The 14,684-nt window shown below is 49.1% G+C and overlaps 1 protein-coding gene across 1 annotated transcript in view; it reads left to right on the plus strand.

Annotated features, from left to right (window-relative positions):
- Positions 1-10,949: 10,949 nt before the first annotated feature.
- The window catches only part of SLC7A5 (solute carrier family 7 member 5), a 67,018-nt gene continuing 63,283 nt past the window's right edge, over positions 10,950-14,684 (plus strand). The window contains 2 exon segments of the mRNA XM_001508884.4: positions 10,950-11,441; positions 11,444-11,596. Of these exon segments, the coding sequence (XP_001508934.2) occupies positions 11,057-11,441; positions 11,444-11,596 (538 nt within the window). The 5' untranslated portion in view covers positions 10,950-11,056.

Raw genomic sequence — 14,684 nt, forward strand, 5'->3', positions numbered from 1 at the left:
GACGATTGACAGTCAATGGAATTCTTGGTATTAGAAAACATGAACATTTTAGTACAAGGAGTGAATTGGCTGCACACTGTCATCATCGTTAAAGGTGTTTATTGATCACTTACTACGTGTAGAGCACTGTGCAAAGTGCTTGAGAAAGTACAATACAACAGTTGGGAAACATGTTCCCTGCCCACAACAAGCTTACAGTAGAGACATGCTGGTAGTTATGACAAAGGAATTTTTCTATGATTAATTCAATCTCTTTGGCATGGAGGTTACAAACAACTTAGGCTGACCACTAATGTGTTGTCTAACTAGTCCAATTTTCCATACCTGAAATAGGTTTTTAGAACAGATTAAGATTTTCATTGAAAGCCTTCAGTTTCTGCAGGACTGGATTTGAATGATATTAGGAGAGTACATTTTCTTTCGAGTAGTGAGCAGAACTATTAGAAGACTCGTGTTCTAAAACGTACTTTAAGGTTATGTAGTCAAAGCCATCATCATTGGTCTTCAGAGGCATACGAATAAAAGAGCAAAAAATTAAGAAATATCAGCGTTTTTCCTGAGACCCAGTTGATCACATATCCTTGCTTTATTTTTGCGGGCAGGATTTACCACCCTCTAGGATAATACTAGGAACTCAGTTCTTTGTGGAAAACAAAGGTAACTCGGGGGCCAAGCTCAGTTGGAGAAATATAACAGCTGCCAAACAAAAAAAGGAACTTTCTTCATGTTAAAATAAAGGGAGAAATATGCTTACAGTTAAGTGAACATCACGTACGACTTTGAATAAAGTATGTCATATTCTCCTGACTGAATTCCACTTCAATTTCCTACATTGCCCAGAAGGTACTCACACATTAAAAGGTGGGAGAGAGGATGAATCAGAATTATATAGAACATTATTTTTTAGAGTACTTGTTAAGCATTTCCTCTGTACCCAGCACTGCACTAACCAGCAAGGTAGATAGAAGATGGACACAGTCCCTGCCCCACCTGGGGCTCACAGGCCAAGTTTAATACGGTCTTTACCAAATGTCGATTAACGGTAAGGAGAGTTACATGTATTTTACATATCCATTTCATTGCTCAAATAACTCTAACACCTTTCCCATCAACGTGTAAATTTCTCTGCCTTCTAATTTTTTAACTGTTATTCTTTAAACTTATGTGAAACCTGGAAAATGGAAATACCACAAAGCCTAGTCAGAGTACCGGGAACTCATAGAACGAACTTGGAGTAAAAGATATTGATTCCTATTCTCAAAGTCTTGTCTTATGCTGTCGAGTCGCCTCCGACCCCATAGCGACTCCAGGGACACGCCTCTCCCAGAACGCCCCACCTCCATCGGCAATCATTCTGATAGTGTATCCATAGAGGTTTCTTGGTAAAAATACACAAGTGGTTTACTATTGTCTTCTTCCACACAGTAAGCTTGAGTCTCTGCCCTGGACTCTCTCCCATGCCCTTACTGACCAGCACAGGTGAGTTTTGACTTGCAACATTTTGCTTTCCATTTGCTAGCTACTGCCCAAGTTAGAAATGGAATGGTTAGGCCTCTGCTTGACTCGCCTTCCCATAGCCGAGAATGGTAGAGTACTGGAAATCCTCCACGTTCAATCCTGAGAGGGTTTTCTCAAAGAAACGGTTCCAAAAATATTAACTAAAGATTTCAGTCCTCTATTTAGCAATTCCCGTGTTCTATCCACTATGCCATGCTGCTTCAGTGTGACTCTTGGGTTGACACGCTCTGCGCTAGTGATCACCGATGTGGGATCCCTTCTTGGTAAAGCTAAAATCGCTGGCTCTGAACCCCTCCTCGTGGAAGTCTTGTGGGACCCCACTCCCACCACCTGAGAATGAAGCTGGACCTTTCCCCTCGGTACCATTTTCTGGGTGTGGCTTTGCCCTGCAGGGGTAACATCTCCCAGACCTAACTACAGAGGGAAAACACTGTACTAGTAGAGGTTATCACTTTATCAGGCAATGTGATTAGTTAATTCTAGGGATTTAATGATCTGATAAGGAGGGGCCCCACCAGTAAAAGCCTTTCTCTTTGCAGTCCCTGGAGGATAATCAGGGAGGGGAAATAGCAGAGTGGCCTTGAATCAATGACACACCTGCAAAGTGGCTGACAGTAGATAATCAAATTCTGGGTGGTCACACAAACACAACCAATTACTGAAATCCTAAATAACTGAGAAGTCAGCTCAAATCTAGGACTTTCTAAAAGAAGAACAACTAAGAGTAAATGTAGTTATCCTTAAGGCTTCAGGATGATAACACTGATGGTGAAGTCCACCCTTAGGTGCATGTGTTACTGAGGAGATCAGCGGGGTTCCCTACTTTCCTAATTGCACTGAGCACATACAAAGACTTGTTGAGCTGGCAAGTTCTTTGCTTGAACACCTGACACCTCTTTTGCCTTGGCCTTCTAGTCTCATGGTCCTTTGGAGTTTTCTGTTTGATGCGAGCCACCTCTTTCTTGCTTGGAGGTTGTTTATCTGGTCTACCTGAGGCAATTGGCTCCCAGTTTTCAGGTGAGGTACAGCGCTGTCGGATACTTCTGTTTCATTTTTTTCCTTCCTTGCTTTCATTTTTTAATTTCAGCTCACTCTCATGAAGCTGTTTGGCAGTTCTGTTATCATACATGCCCTTCACTTATTCCAGCAAGTGCAACTGTGTTGAGGTGAGCGTTAGTTTCAGTGCAGAAGACTGACTTCATTTTATTAATAATAATAATAGTAATAATATTTGTTAAGCACTTACTACATGTCAGGCACTGTACTAAGTGCCGGGGTAGACACGAGTTTGGACACAGCCCATTCTTAATCCCCACTTTACAGATAACCGAGGCCCAGAGAAGTGAAGTAACTTGCCCAAGGTCACACAGCAGACGTGGCAGAGCTAGGATTAGAACCCAGGTTCTTCTGACTCCCAGGCCAATAGTCAGAGGTCGTGGGTTCTGATCCCAAGATCTGCCACTTGTCAGCTGTGTGACCTTGAGCAAGTCACTTAACTTCTCTGTGTTTCAGTTACCTCACCTGTAAAATGGGGATGAAGACTGTGAGCCCTAGGTGAGACAACCTGATTACCTTGTATCTACCCCAGCACTTAGAACAGTGTTTGGCACATAGTAAACGCTCAACAAATACCAACATTATTTTTATTATTTATTCACTAAGCCATGCTGAATTTTATTGTTCATGATCTTAATTTGCCATTTGATATTGAGTGTAGTCTGTAAGTGGTGCTGTTGGAATTGCTCAAGGAGTCACAGATCTGTATTCTTTTATGGCATTTGTTAAGTGTTCACTATGTGTTAGGCTCTCTACTAAGCACTGGGGTAGATTCAAGCTAATCAGGTTGGACACAGTCCAGGTCCTACATGGGGCTCACAGTCTTAATCTCCATTTTACAGGTGAGGTAACTGAGGCACAAAAAAGTTAAGTGACTTGCCCAAAGTCAAACAGCAGACAAGTGGCAGAGCTGAGATCAGTATAATAATAATAATGGTTTTTGTTAAGTGCTATGTACCTGGCATTGTACTAAGCGCTGGAGTGGATACAAGCAAATCGGGCTGAACACAGTCTCCGTCCCACATGGGACTCAATCCCCACTTTCCAGGTGAGGTAACGGCCTGAAGAAGTGAAGTGACATGATCTTGATTATTTTACCTGAACTATAAGAAAAGGTGGAAGGAGAGAAATCAATCCACCTCCAATTTGGCTTTTGTTTTTGAAACGGTGTTTTGTGCTTATCGTAATGCCGGACTTTATATTGATAGAAAAATGTCCTCTGCATTTTCCTTTCACTCTAAAAGCATTCACTCAACTCAGTGCCTAGAAATGTAGCTTTGCAGTTACCATGCTTCCTCTGGAGTTCCAGCCATTAAATTGGTAATGTGACTCTTAGAAGAAGATAGGACCGTGATCACATTGAAATAACACTATTTACTGTATCCCAAGATAGGCAGATTAAATCTGCTTGCCCCATCTACCAAATTTATTTAATCCAAATACACAACCTAAATCCTGGTAGGTAAACCCTAGAACAATACTCCTTACACCACTGGTACACATTTGGTCCAGTTTTCTCCCAATATGTGGTTAGGGTTAAATGGTTAAATGTGGGTATCATTTCCCATGCCCTTCCGAAGAGGGATACCTATTCTCTTATGTGTTAGTTTGGCTGCGCCCCACTTAAAGAAGCTTTTTCACAGGGATTGAGAAAGGCAATGATGGCTATAGAAGTTGCCGGCCAAAAACTAATCTGTCAGGGCTTGGCTATAAAGCAGCCAGTTAATCATATTTATTGAGCACTTACTGTGTGCAGAGCACTGTACTAAGTGGTTGGAAGAGTGCAATACAATAAACAGACACATTTCCTACTCACAGTGAGCTTACAGTCTGGGAAAGTTGTCCTTGTTGTCTTTTATTTTTGTTGCTGCTGTTTCTATCATTTCAGTGTTTCTTTTTCCCCGGTTTCCTACTCCCCCTTATCTTAGACTGTGAGCCCCTTGGGGACCGGGGACCATATCTAAATCATCATTCTAGTAGTTCTCCTTGTCCATAGTAGGATGCGTGCTATTATATATACTATTAGTATATACTGATGCATACTATTTGATAAACGAATGGATACATGGTTGGGGGCCTTTAAGCCAGGACTAGGTCTATACAGGTGGGGTCAGGAGGCATAAAAAAGGCTTTCAGGTGGGAATGACTCAATCAGAGCAGCAGGCAACAGCATTTGGTAATGTCTTTTAGCTGGTCTTCCATCAAACCCTTTTATCCTAATTGTGGTGCTTAATAAGTACCCACTATGTGATACTAAGCTCCTGACTCTATGGTCTAGTAGAACGAGCTCCACGTGGGACAAAGACTGTATCTGTCCTTATTAATTTGAACCTACCCCAGGGCTTAGGATAGTGCTTGACATATTGTAAACACTTAACAAATATTACAATTATTATTACATTCCCATAAAAACGTTGTTATAGTTAACCACAAATTTCAGATCTTTCTGTCACTAAAGGAATGAGATCTACGGCAACACTTGTTGAGAGAAAAATAAGAAAAGCACAGGCGAGGAAGAGAAAATGTGAAAATAATTATTGTATTTGTTATACACTTACTATGTGCCAAGCCCTGTACTAAGCACTGAAGTAGATACAAAATAACCCACATGGAGCTCACACCTAAGTAGGAGGGAGAACAGGTATTTGAAACCTCATTTTGCCAATGAGGGAACTGAGACACAGAGAAGTTAAGTGACTTGCCCAAGGTCACTCGACAGGCACTTGGCGGAGCCAGGGTTAGAACCCAGTTCATTTTGGGTTATTTTTCTCTCCCTCCTATCTTATTACTCAGGTACCATGTACCACTATCGTAGAAATGGAGCCACTTCCTTTTGGAAAGCCAGTGGATCTGTATAATCACACGTGCAACAGGGTTGTTTTCAAGCCGAAGGGCAGTTCTTCAAGTAGACTTTGGTGGATATGCATGTAGATCATGTGGAATGAAAAAAGAAAAAGATGTCACTCGATCAAAATTTACTTTTTGCCGCCACAAACCGATAACCACATAGTAAATATGTACTGAATAGACACTTCCCAGTACTCAGAATTAACGAACAAGCGGGTAAACATGCCTTCAAGAATTTCTAAATTCATTCATTCAATTGTGTTTATTGTGAGCTTACTGTGTGCAGAGCACTGTACTAAGCGTTTAGAAGAGACAATTCGGCAACAGATAGAGACGATCCCTGCCCAACAACAGGCTCATGGTCTAAAAGGGAGAGACAGCAAAACAAAACAAGTAGACAGGCACCAATACCATGAAAATAGATAAATAAAATCATAGATATATACACATCATTAATAGAGTAATAAACAATATTTACAAATATACACAAGTGCTGTGGGGATACTCGTCCGCTCAACTGTATATATCTTCATCACCCAATTTATCTTGTTAATGAGATGTACATCACCTTGATTCTATTAAGGATGAGAAGCAGCGTGGCTCAGTGGAAAGAGCATGGGCTTTGGAGTCAGAGGTCTTGAGTTCGAATCCCAGCTCTGCCACTTGTCAGCTGTGTGACTGTGGGCAAGTCACTTCACTTCTCTGGGCCTCAGTTACCTCATCTGTAAAATGGGGATTAAGACTGTGAGCCCCATGTGGGACAACTTGATTCCCCTGTGTCTAAACCCAGCGCTTAGAACAGTGCTCTGCACATAGTAAGCGCTTAACAAATACCAACATTATTTATTTGCTATTGTTTTAATGAGATGTTCTTCCCCTCGATTCTATTTATTGCTATTGTTCTTGTCTGTCTCTCTCCCCCGATTAGACTGTAAGCCCGTCAAAGGGCAGGGACTGTCTCTATCTGTTACCGATTTGTACATTCCAAGCGCTTAGTACAGTGCTCTGCACATAGTAAGCGCTCAATAAATACTATTGAATGAATGAATGGAGTAGAACAGATGGAGGAAGTAGGGGCAATTTGGAGGGGAGGAGGGGCAGAGGCAAAGGGAGGGCTCAGTCTGGAAAGGCCTCCTGGAGGAGGTGAGCTCTCAGTAGGGCTTTGAAGAGGGGAAGAGAGTTAGTTTGGCGGAGGTGAGGAGGGACGGCATTCCAGGTCAATGGGAGGACGTGGGTCAGGGGTCGACGGCGGGACAGGCGAAAATGAGGCCCAGTGAGGAGGTTAACACCAAAGGAGCGGAGTGTGCGGGCTGGGCTGTAGAAGGAGAGAAGGGAGGTGAGGTAGGAGGGGACAAGGAGATGGAGAGCTTTGAAGCCAAGAGTGAAGAGTTTTTGCTTGATAACGAAGGTTGATAGGCAACCACTGGAGGTTTTTGAGGAAGAGAGTGCCATGTCCAGAGCGTTTCTGTAGAAAGATAACCCGGGCAGCGGAGCGAAGTATAAACCGAAGCGGGGAGAGACAAGAGGATGGGAGATGAGAGTATGGCTGATGCAGTAGTCCAGTCTGGATATTATGAGAGATTTGTAGTGCAGCTTTGACCATTTAAGACCAGGTAGAATTAGGCAACTGTCTTCCTACTGGTTGACTGTTCCCTCTATTTTAAATGCCCTTGAAATGATAGTCCTAGGAATGAAGTATTTTCTAAATCAGTGTTTTCTAAACTGTTATTACAGAAATGCGTCCTCCTACCAGTAGGCGGCACGTTTTGACCGCTCTTTAATACCCAATTCATGTTCCATGCTCTTTGCCTAGAAGTGGAGAATAGACAATGTTGCAGAAAGACTAATTAGAGTTTTAAAGTGTTCATTAGGAGGTGGGACTGAGATGCAGGAAAACCTTTCACATATGAGGGTAGTTTTCTTCCAGAATAAATTTGAAATAGAATGGCCTATTTGTGGCCAAAGGGGTACTGAAGGAATGGGAATGAGAGAAAGGAGAAGAATGCCAAAGAGAAAATAAAGAAAAATAAATGTGGAAAAAAAAGTGTCCCCGCCCAACTCCCCAATCAGCTCCATTATGAAAGAGAATCCCCTCAGAATCAGATTAATTCCCAGGTTTTAGCTGTCTTCCCTCCCCCACCCTAAACTCTATGAAAAAAAACCCTGAAAGGCCCAGACCTAGCTTCACCACCATTATAAAAAGGACAAGCAGAGCCTTTTAGCAGATGGTTCTGAATAAAAATTAGTACGGTGTGGAATTCTCTGCCACCCAACTTCTAACATCACTTTCTTTGGGGAGGAAATGCAAGACTCTCTTCACCTCCAATTCAGTCCTCCCTGGCTATGGGTGATGTGGGGAAAAGGGCGCTTTGAAAATGCTATTTGGCTGATCCCGGGCTGCTTTGACAGAGAGGAAAAGTGTATCTGCCTCTTCATTTCTTGGACTATGAAATCAGATCGTCAAAATCCTGGCTATCGTCCTCCACCGCTCCCCTCCCCCCCGACCAAACCCAGGAATGAAATGGAATTTTTTTTTATTGGAACCCTAAAGATGTTACCAGTATGTGCAACATTTATCACCATTCCATAGAGGACTGTAGGAAGAACAAGACGGATGGTTGTCCAGGGTGTGTAGTGCATTGTGTGTTAGCGATGACAGGCTGGGACCAAAAGGACACCAATATCTCATCCACACTTGTCAGCTCCCACAAAATGGTTCTGATGCTTCTTTGAAATCAGCTGTACACAGATGCATTTGCTATTTCCTCTACCAGATATCGCCACAGTGTAGAGCCCACATTGCCAAATCTCAGGGGACAGGGGCTGCACTTGATATTTATCTAATGACTAACTCACTAACGACTATGACTAGCTCACAGAGGGTGCTCAATAAAGGACTGACAGATGGAGATCCCAAGGCCCACTGGGTCTCACCTCGTACATAATCATTTTGAGAGGCCCAAGACTGGGGGCGGCTCCCAGGACCCAAACCAAAACCTAAACCAAACCTTTAAGTCAGTGGGTGACTACTGACTTGGGTCCCGGCCTCCACATTTCCATCCGAGCCAGTTGAATGGAAAAAATTGACTGAACCGCCAGACAATTGCTCTCCCCCCATTCAAAGCCTTACTGAAGGGCCCATCTCCTCCAAGAGGTCTTCCCAGACCAAGCTCCACCTTTCCTCATCTCCCACCCCCTTCTGCGTCACCCTGCTTGTTCCCTCTGCTCTTCCCCCCATCTCTCAGCCGCACAGCCCTTATGGATAGGTCTGTAATTTTATTTATTGGTGGCGATGTCTGTTTATCTGTGTCGATCTGTCCTCCCGCTTTCAGACTGCGAGCTTGTTGTGGGCCGGGATTGTCGCTCTGTATCGTTGCATCGTGGGCAGGGATGGTCCCTCTTTATTGTCGCAGTGTACTAAGAGAAGCGGCACGGTTCAGCGGAAAGAGCACGGGCTCGGGAGTCAGACAAGTGGACTCCACCACTTGTCAGCTGTGTGACTTTGGGCAAGTCACTTAACTCCTCTCTGCCTCGGTTCCCTCATCTGTCAAATGGGGATGAAGACCGTGAGCCCCATACGGGACAACCTGATCACCTTGTGTCCTCCCCAGCTCTTAGAAAAGTGTTCTGCACATAGTAAGCGTTTAATAAATGCCAATGTTATTATTTATTATTGTTGTGTCCTCCCCAGCGCTTAGAACAGTGCTTCGCGCGCAGGAAGCGCTTAACAAATGTCAATATTATTATTACGATTAGCGTCCTCCCCAGCACTTAGAAGAGTGCTCGGCACATAGTGAGCGCTTCACAAAAGGCCAATATTATTATTATTACTGTGTCCTCCCCAGCGCTTAGAACAGTGCTTGGCACACGGTAAGCGCTTAACAAACGCCATCGTTAGTATTTTTCCTTTCCCCAGCGCTTAGTACAGCGCTCTGCACCCAGTAAGGGCTTACTAAACACGATGCAACGTACGAAGAGAGGGTAGTAAGATGAAGGGAAGCCTGCGGCGCCCGCCTTGGGGGCTTGATTTAGCCGGGGGTCCCGGGGCCTCCGGAGGGGTGTGGGCCGGGGGCCCGGCATCTGGGGGGGGGGGTCCTGCCCGTCCCGGAGGAGCCGGTGGCCCCCGGACCCCCCGGGGCGGTCGCCGTCGGACGAGGCGGAGAGGGGGGCGGCCCACGTGCCCTGGGCCGCGGGGAGAGCAGGCCGGCGCCGCACCAGCCGCATCCCCCAGCCCCAGCAGGAGCCGCTCCCTCCACCTCTCTCCACCTCCGCCTCCTCCCCTCCTGCGGGCTCCGGCCATAATAAAAGAGCATTCTCCAGGATGGGGCCTTCTGGAACAGGGGGGAAAGGACCGCGCGGCTCGCTGGGTGAGGGTAGCTACTCCTGCTCTTCCTCTCCTCCCTTCCTCCTTCTCCTCTTCTTCTCCTCCTCCTCCTCCCGTGCCGGTTCCGGGGTAATAAAAGAGCAGTGAGGAGGACTGACTCAGTAGGACGGGCCCAGGGGGCGGGGGAAAGGACCGCGTGGCTCTCTGGGCGGGGGGGGCTCCCGCTGCCCTTCCTCTTCTCCTCCTCCTGTCCCTCTCCCTCTCTTCTTCCTCCTCCTCCTGTCCCTCTCCTCCTGTCCCTCCCCCTCCTCCCGTGGGGGCTCCGGGGATAATAAAAGAACATTCTCTAGGACGGTGGCTTTAGGCTCGGGGAGGGGGGGAAAGGACCACGTGGTAGTTCCTGCGCTCTTCCTCTCCTCCTCTCTCCTCCTCTCCTCCTCCTCCTCCTCCTCCGGTGGGGGCTCCGGGGATATAAAAGAGCATTTTCTAGGAACGGTGGCTTCTGGCAGCAGGTAGGGGGCGGGAAGGACCGCGTGGCTCTCTGGTTAGGGGGAACTCCCGCTTCTCTACCTCCTCTCCTCCTCCTCTTCTCCCTCTCCCCCTCCTGCTTCTCTCCCTCTCCTGTTTCTCCTCTCCCTCTCCTCCTCCACTTCCTCTCCCTCTCCTGCTCCTCTCCCTCTCCTCCTGTCCTTCCTCTCCCTCTCCTGCTTCTCCTCTCCTTCCTCTCCCTGCTTTCCGGCTTCTCCTCGTCCTCTCCTGCTTCTCCTCGTCCTCTCCTGCTTCTCCTCTCCCTCTCCTGCTTCTCCTCTCCTTCCTCTCCCTCTCCTCCTGCTTCTCCTCTCCTTCCTCTCCCTTCTCCCTCCCTCTCCTCCTGCTTCTCCTTCCTCTCCCTTTCCAACTTCTCCTCTCCCTCTCCTCCTCTCCTCCCTGTCCCTCTCCTCCCTGTCCCTCTCCTCCCTGTCCCTCTCCTCCCTGTCCCTCTCCTCCTCTCCTCCCTGTCCCTCTCCTCCTCTCCTCCCTGTCCCTCTCCTCCCTGTCCCTCTCCTCCCTGTCCCTCTCCCTCCCTGTCCCTCTCTCCTCTCCTCCCTGTCCCTCTCCTCCTCTCCTCCCTGCCCCTCTCCTCCTCCTCCTCTCCTCCCTGTCCGTCTCCTCCTCTCCTCCCTGTCCGTCCTCCTCTCTCCCTGTCCCTCTCCCTCCTCCGTCTCCTCCTCCTCTCCCCCGGCTCCGGGCCCCGTCCCGGTGCTGCTGCGGGTGCCCGCCCCCTCCGCGCCCCTGTCGTCGCCGTTGGCGGAGGCGACGGCGGCGGCCACGATGTCGGGCCCGGCCAAGAAGCGTCGCTCCCCGGGCTCCCCGCCTTGGCCTGAGCCGGGGGCGGCGGAGGAGGAGCGGCAGGCTCGGGAGAAGATGCTGGGCGGCCGGGCGGAGGAGGGCGGGGACGGGGTGGCCTGGCAGCGGTCCATCCCCTGCTCAACGGCGTGGCCATCATGCGTCGGCACCATCGTGGGGTCGGGCATCTTCGTGACGCCCACGGGCGTGCTGAAGGAGGCGGGCTCCCCGGGGCTGGCCCTGCTGGTCTGGGCCGTGTGCGGGGTCTTATCCATCGTGGGCGCCCTGTGCTACGCCGAGCTGGGCACCCACCATCACCAAAGTCCGGCGGCGACTACGCCCTACATGCTGGAGGTCTACGGCTCCCTGCCCGCTTCCTCAAGCTCTGGATCGAGCTGCTCATCATCCGGCCCTCGTCGCAGTACATCGTGGCCCTCGTCTTCGCCACCTACCTCCTCAAGCCCCTCTTCCCCACCTGCCCGGTGCCCGAGGACGCCGCCAAGCTGGTCGCCTGCCTCTGCGTCCGTGAGTATCCCCGGGCTCGCCTCCCGGCCGCCCTCCCCATCCTCACGGGGCTCTCTGCTAAGCGCTCGCCCTGGGCCCGGCGCTCTTCTCGGCCCCGGGAAACTCCCCGATGCTCAGAGTATCTGCCGAGCGCTCACTCTGGGCCCGGCGCCCTTCTCAGCCCCGGGAACCTCTCCTGATGCGGAGGATGCTATCTACTAAGCGCTCACTCAGGGCCCCGGCGCCCTTCTCAGCACCGGGAAGCTCTCCTGATGCGGAGGATGCTATCTGCTAAGCGCTCACTCAGGGCCCCGGCGCCCTTCTCAGACCGGGAAGCTCTCCTGATGCGGAGGATGCTATCTGCTAAGCGCTCACTCAGGGCCCGGCGCCCTTCTCAGCACGGGAAAGCCTCTCCTGATGCTGAGGATGCTATCTGCTAAGCCGCTCACTCTGGGCCCGGCGCTGTTCTCAGCACCGGGAAGCCCCTCCTGATGCTGAGGATGCTATCTGCTAAGCGGCTCACTCTGCGCCCGGCGCTGTTCTCAGCACCGGGGAAGCCCTCCTGATGGCTCAGAATGCTATCTGCTAAGCGCTCATGTCTGAGCCCAGCGCTCTTCTCAGCCCCGGGAAGCTCTCCGATGCTGAGTATGTGGTGAGCGCTCACCTGGGCCCAGCGTTGGAAAGCTCTCCGGTGGTGAGGATGCTGTCTGCTAAGCACTCACCGATGGGCCCAGCGCTGTCTCAGCCCCGGGAAGCTCTCCGATGCTGAGAGTATCGAGGTAAGCGCTCACTCTGGGCCAGCGCTGTTCTCAGCCCTGGTAAATTGATGGAGAGGATGATATCTGTTAGGCGGCTTACAATGGCAAACGCTCTTCTCAGCCCTGGGAAGTTCTCCGATGATGAGGATAAGTATCTGGTAAGCGCAGACTATGGGCTAAGCGCTGTTCTAAGCCCCGGTAAACTGTCTGATGGCGAGGTTGGTATTTAAGCGCTTCCTATGGGCCAAGCGCTGTTCTAAGCCCTCGTAAGCTATCCAATGCTGATGATAGTATCTGTTAAGCGCTTCCTATGTGCCAAGCACCATTCTATGGACCAAGGGCTGTTCTAAGCGCTGGGAAGCTATTCCATGGTGATGGTGGTATTTATTAAGTGCTGTTCTATGGGCTAAGCGCTGGGAAGCTCTTCGATGGTGAGGAAAGTATTCTTTAAGAGTTTACTCTGGGCCAAGCGCTATTCTAAGCGTTGGGAAGCCAAGACTGTGAGCCCGTTGTTGGGTAGGGATTGTCCCTATTTGTTGCTGGATTGTACTTTCCAAGCACTCAGTATAGTGCTTTACACACAGGAAGAGCTCAATAAATACGCTTGAATTAATGAAACCCGTTGGCGGGCGGGATTATCTCCATTGCTGAATTGTCATAATAATAATTATGGTATTTGTTAGCACTTAACAATGTGCTTGGCACTGTCTGAGCCCCGGGGGTGGAGAGAGCAGATCGCGTTGGACACGGTCCCTCTCCCCTGTGGGGCTCACAGCCTCAATCCCCCATTAATAATAATGATGGTATTTGTTAAGCGCTTACCTATGTGCCGGCCACTGTTCTACAGCGCTTGGGGAGAGACAAGGTTATCAAGTTTGTCCCAGGTGGAGCTCACAGTCTTAATCCCCATTTTGCAAATGAGGTCACTGAGGCCCGGTGAGGTGAACTTGTCCAAGGTCACACAGCAAACAAGTGGCAGAGTCGGAAATTGAGAACCCACTCCCAGGCCCGTGCTCTATTCACCACCACATGCCGACTCTCCAAAGCGCCTAGTACAGTGCTCTGCATACAGGTAAGCACTCAGTACCTCACGATGGAATGAATGAATTTGTCCTCTTTCCCACCTCCCCCCTCCGCATCCTCTCCCCTTCCGCCCCAGGATAACTTGTGGATGCCCGAGCCGTTCATTCCATTTGTATTTATCGAGCCCCTTCTGTGTGCCGAGTCCCGGGCTAAGCGCCCGGGAGAGGCCCAGCATGGTGTAGTGGATTGAGCACGGGCCTGGGAGTTGGAAGGTAATCCCATATCCGCCACTGGTCTGCTGTGGGATTTAGGCAAATTGCTTCACTTCTCTTGGGCCTCAGTTTCCTCACCTGTAAAATGGGGCCTGAGACTGGGAGCCCCTGCGAGACAGGGATTGGTGTCCAAGGGACTGTGCTTAGTACTGTGCCTGGCACATAGTAAGCACAAAACAAATATCATTATTATTATTATAACAGACACATTCCTGCCCACAGTGGCCTGGTAGTTGACCTCCAATTCGGGACCGACCCACCACTCCCTTCAATGCTCAGGATGCTTTTGTGTCCCTAACACCCCTGCCTGCGATTCATAATTCAGGTCGCCTTTACTGAGTGCTTCCTGTGTGCAGCGCACTGAGCTAAGCGCTTGGGGGAGGACAATGGAACGATAAACACACTCAACCCAGGAAACTTATTCTGAAGCGATGCCCTTCCCCTTCAGCACACATTTAAAAGAGCTTTCTCCCCCGTCTCTTTCCTAAATTCCAGCGCTCTAGAATTATACCTGGTTTGCATGGATGACTTAAAATAATAATGGTATTTAAGTGCTTACTATGTGCCAAGCACTGTTCTAAAGCACTTAACAAGCCTCTTGTACATTCCAAGCTCTTAGTACAGTCCTCTGGCACACAGTAGCGGCTCAATAAATATGGATTGAATGAATACAAGGTAATAAGGTTGTTCCCACATAGGGTTCACAGTCTTAATCCCCGTTTTAAAGACGAGGTCACTGAGGCTCAGAGAAGTGAAGTGACTTGCCCAAAGTCACATAGCTGATAAGTGGCGGAGCCGGGCTTAAGAACGCCACAACCCCTGATTCTCCAGCCTGTGCTCTTGAAAGAGAACAGGGTTTTGATATAAACTGAGGGGTGGCAGTGCCCTTCTCTCCCCCCGCCGAATAAACCACTGGGGATTTCTTCGTAAAGGTCAGTGTATTCAGTGGTCCCACGTGTGAGTTGCAGTTAGCTCTCCTGCACGTGATTTTGTGTTTCGGGTGAAAGTGAGTATTCATTTATCAAACATCTTCCTGTTCTGTCAGATCTTTACCCC

The sequence above is a fragment of the Ornithorhynchus anatinus genome, chromosome 11 (genome assembly GCF_004115215.2).
Source record: "Ornithorhynchus anatinus isolate Pmale09 chromosome 11, mOrnAna1.pri.v4, whole genome shotgun sequence".
Lineage (NCBI taxonomy): Eukaryota > Metazoa > Chordata > Mammalia > Monotremata > Ornithorhynchidae > Ornithorhynchus > Ornithorhynchus anatinus.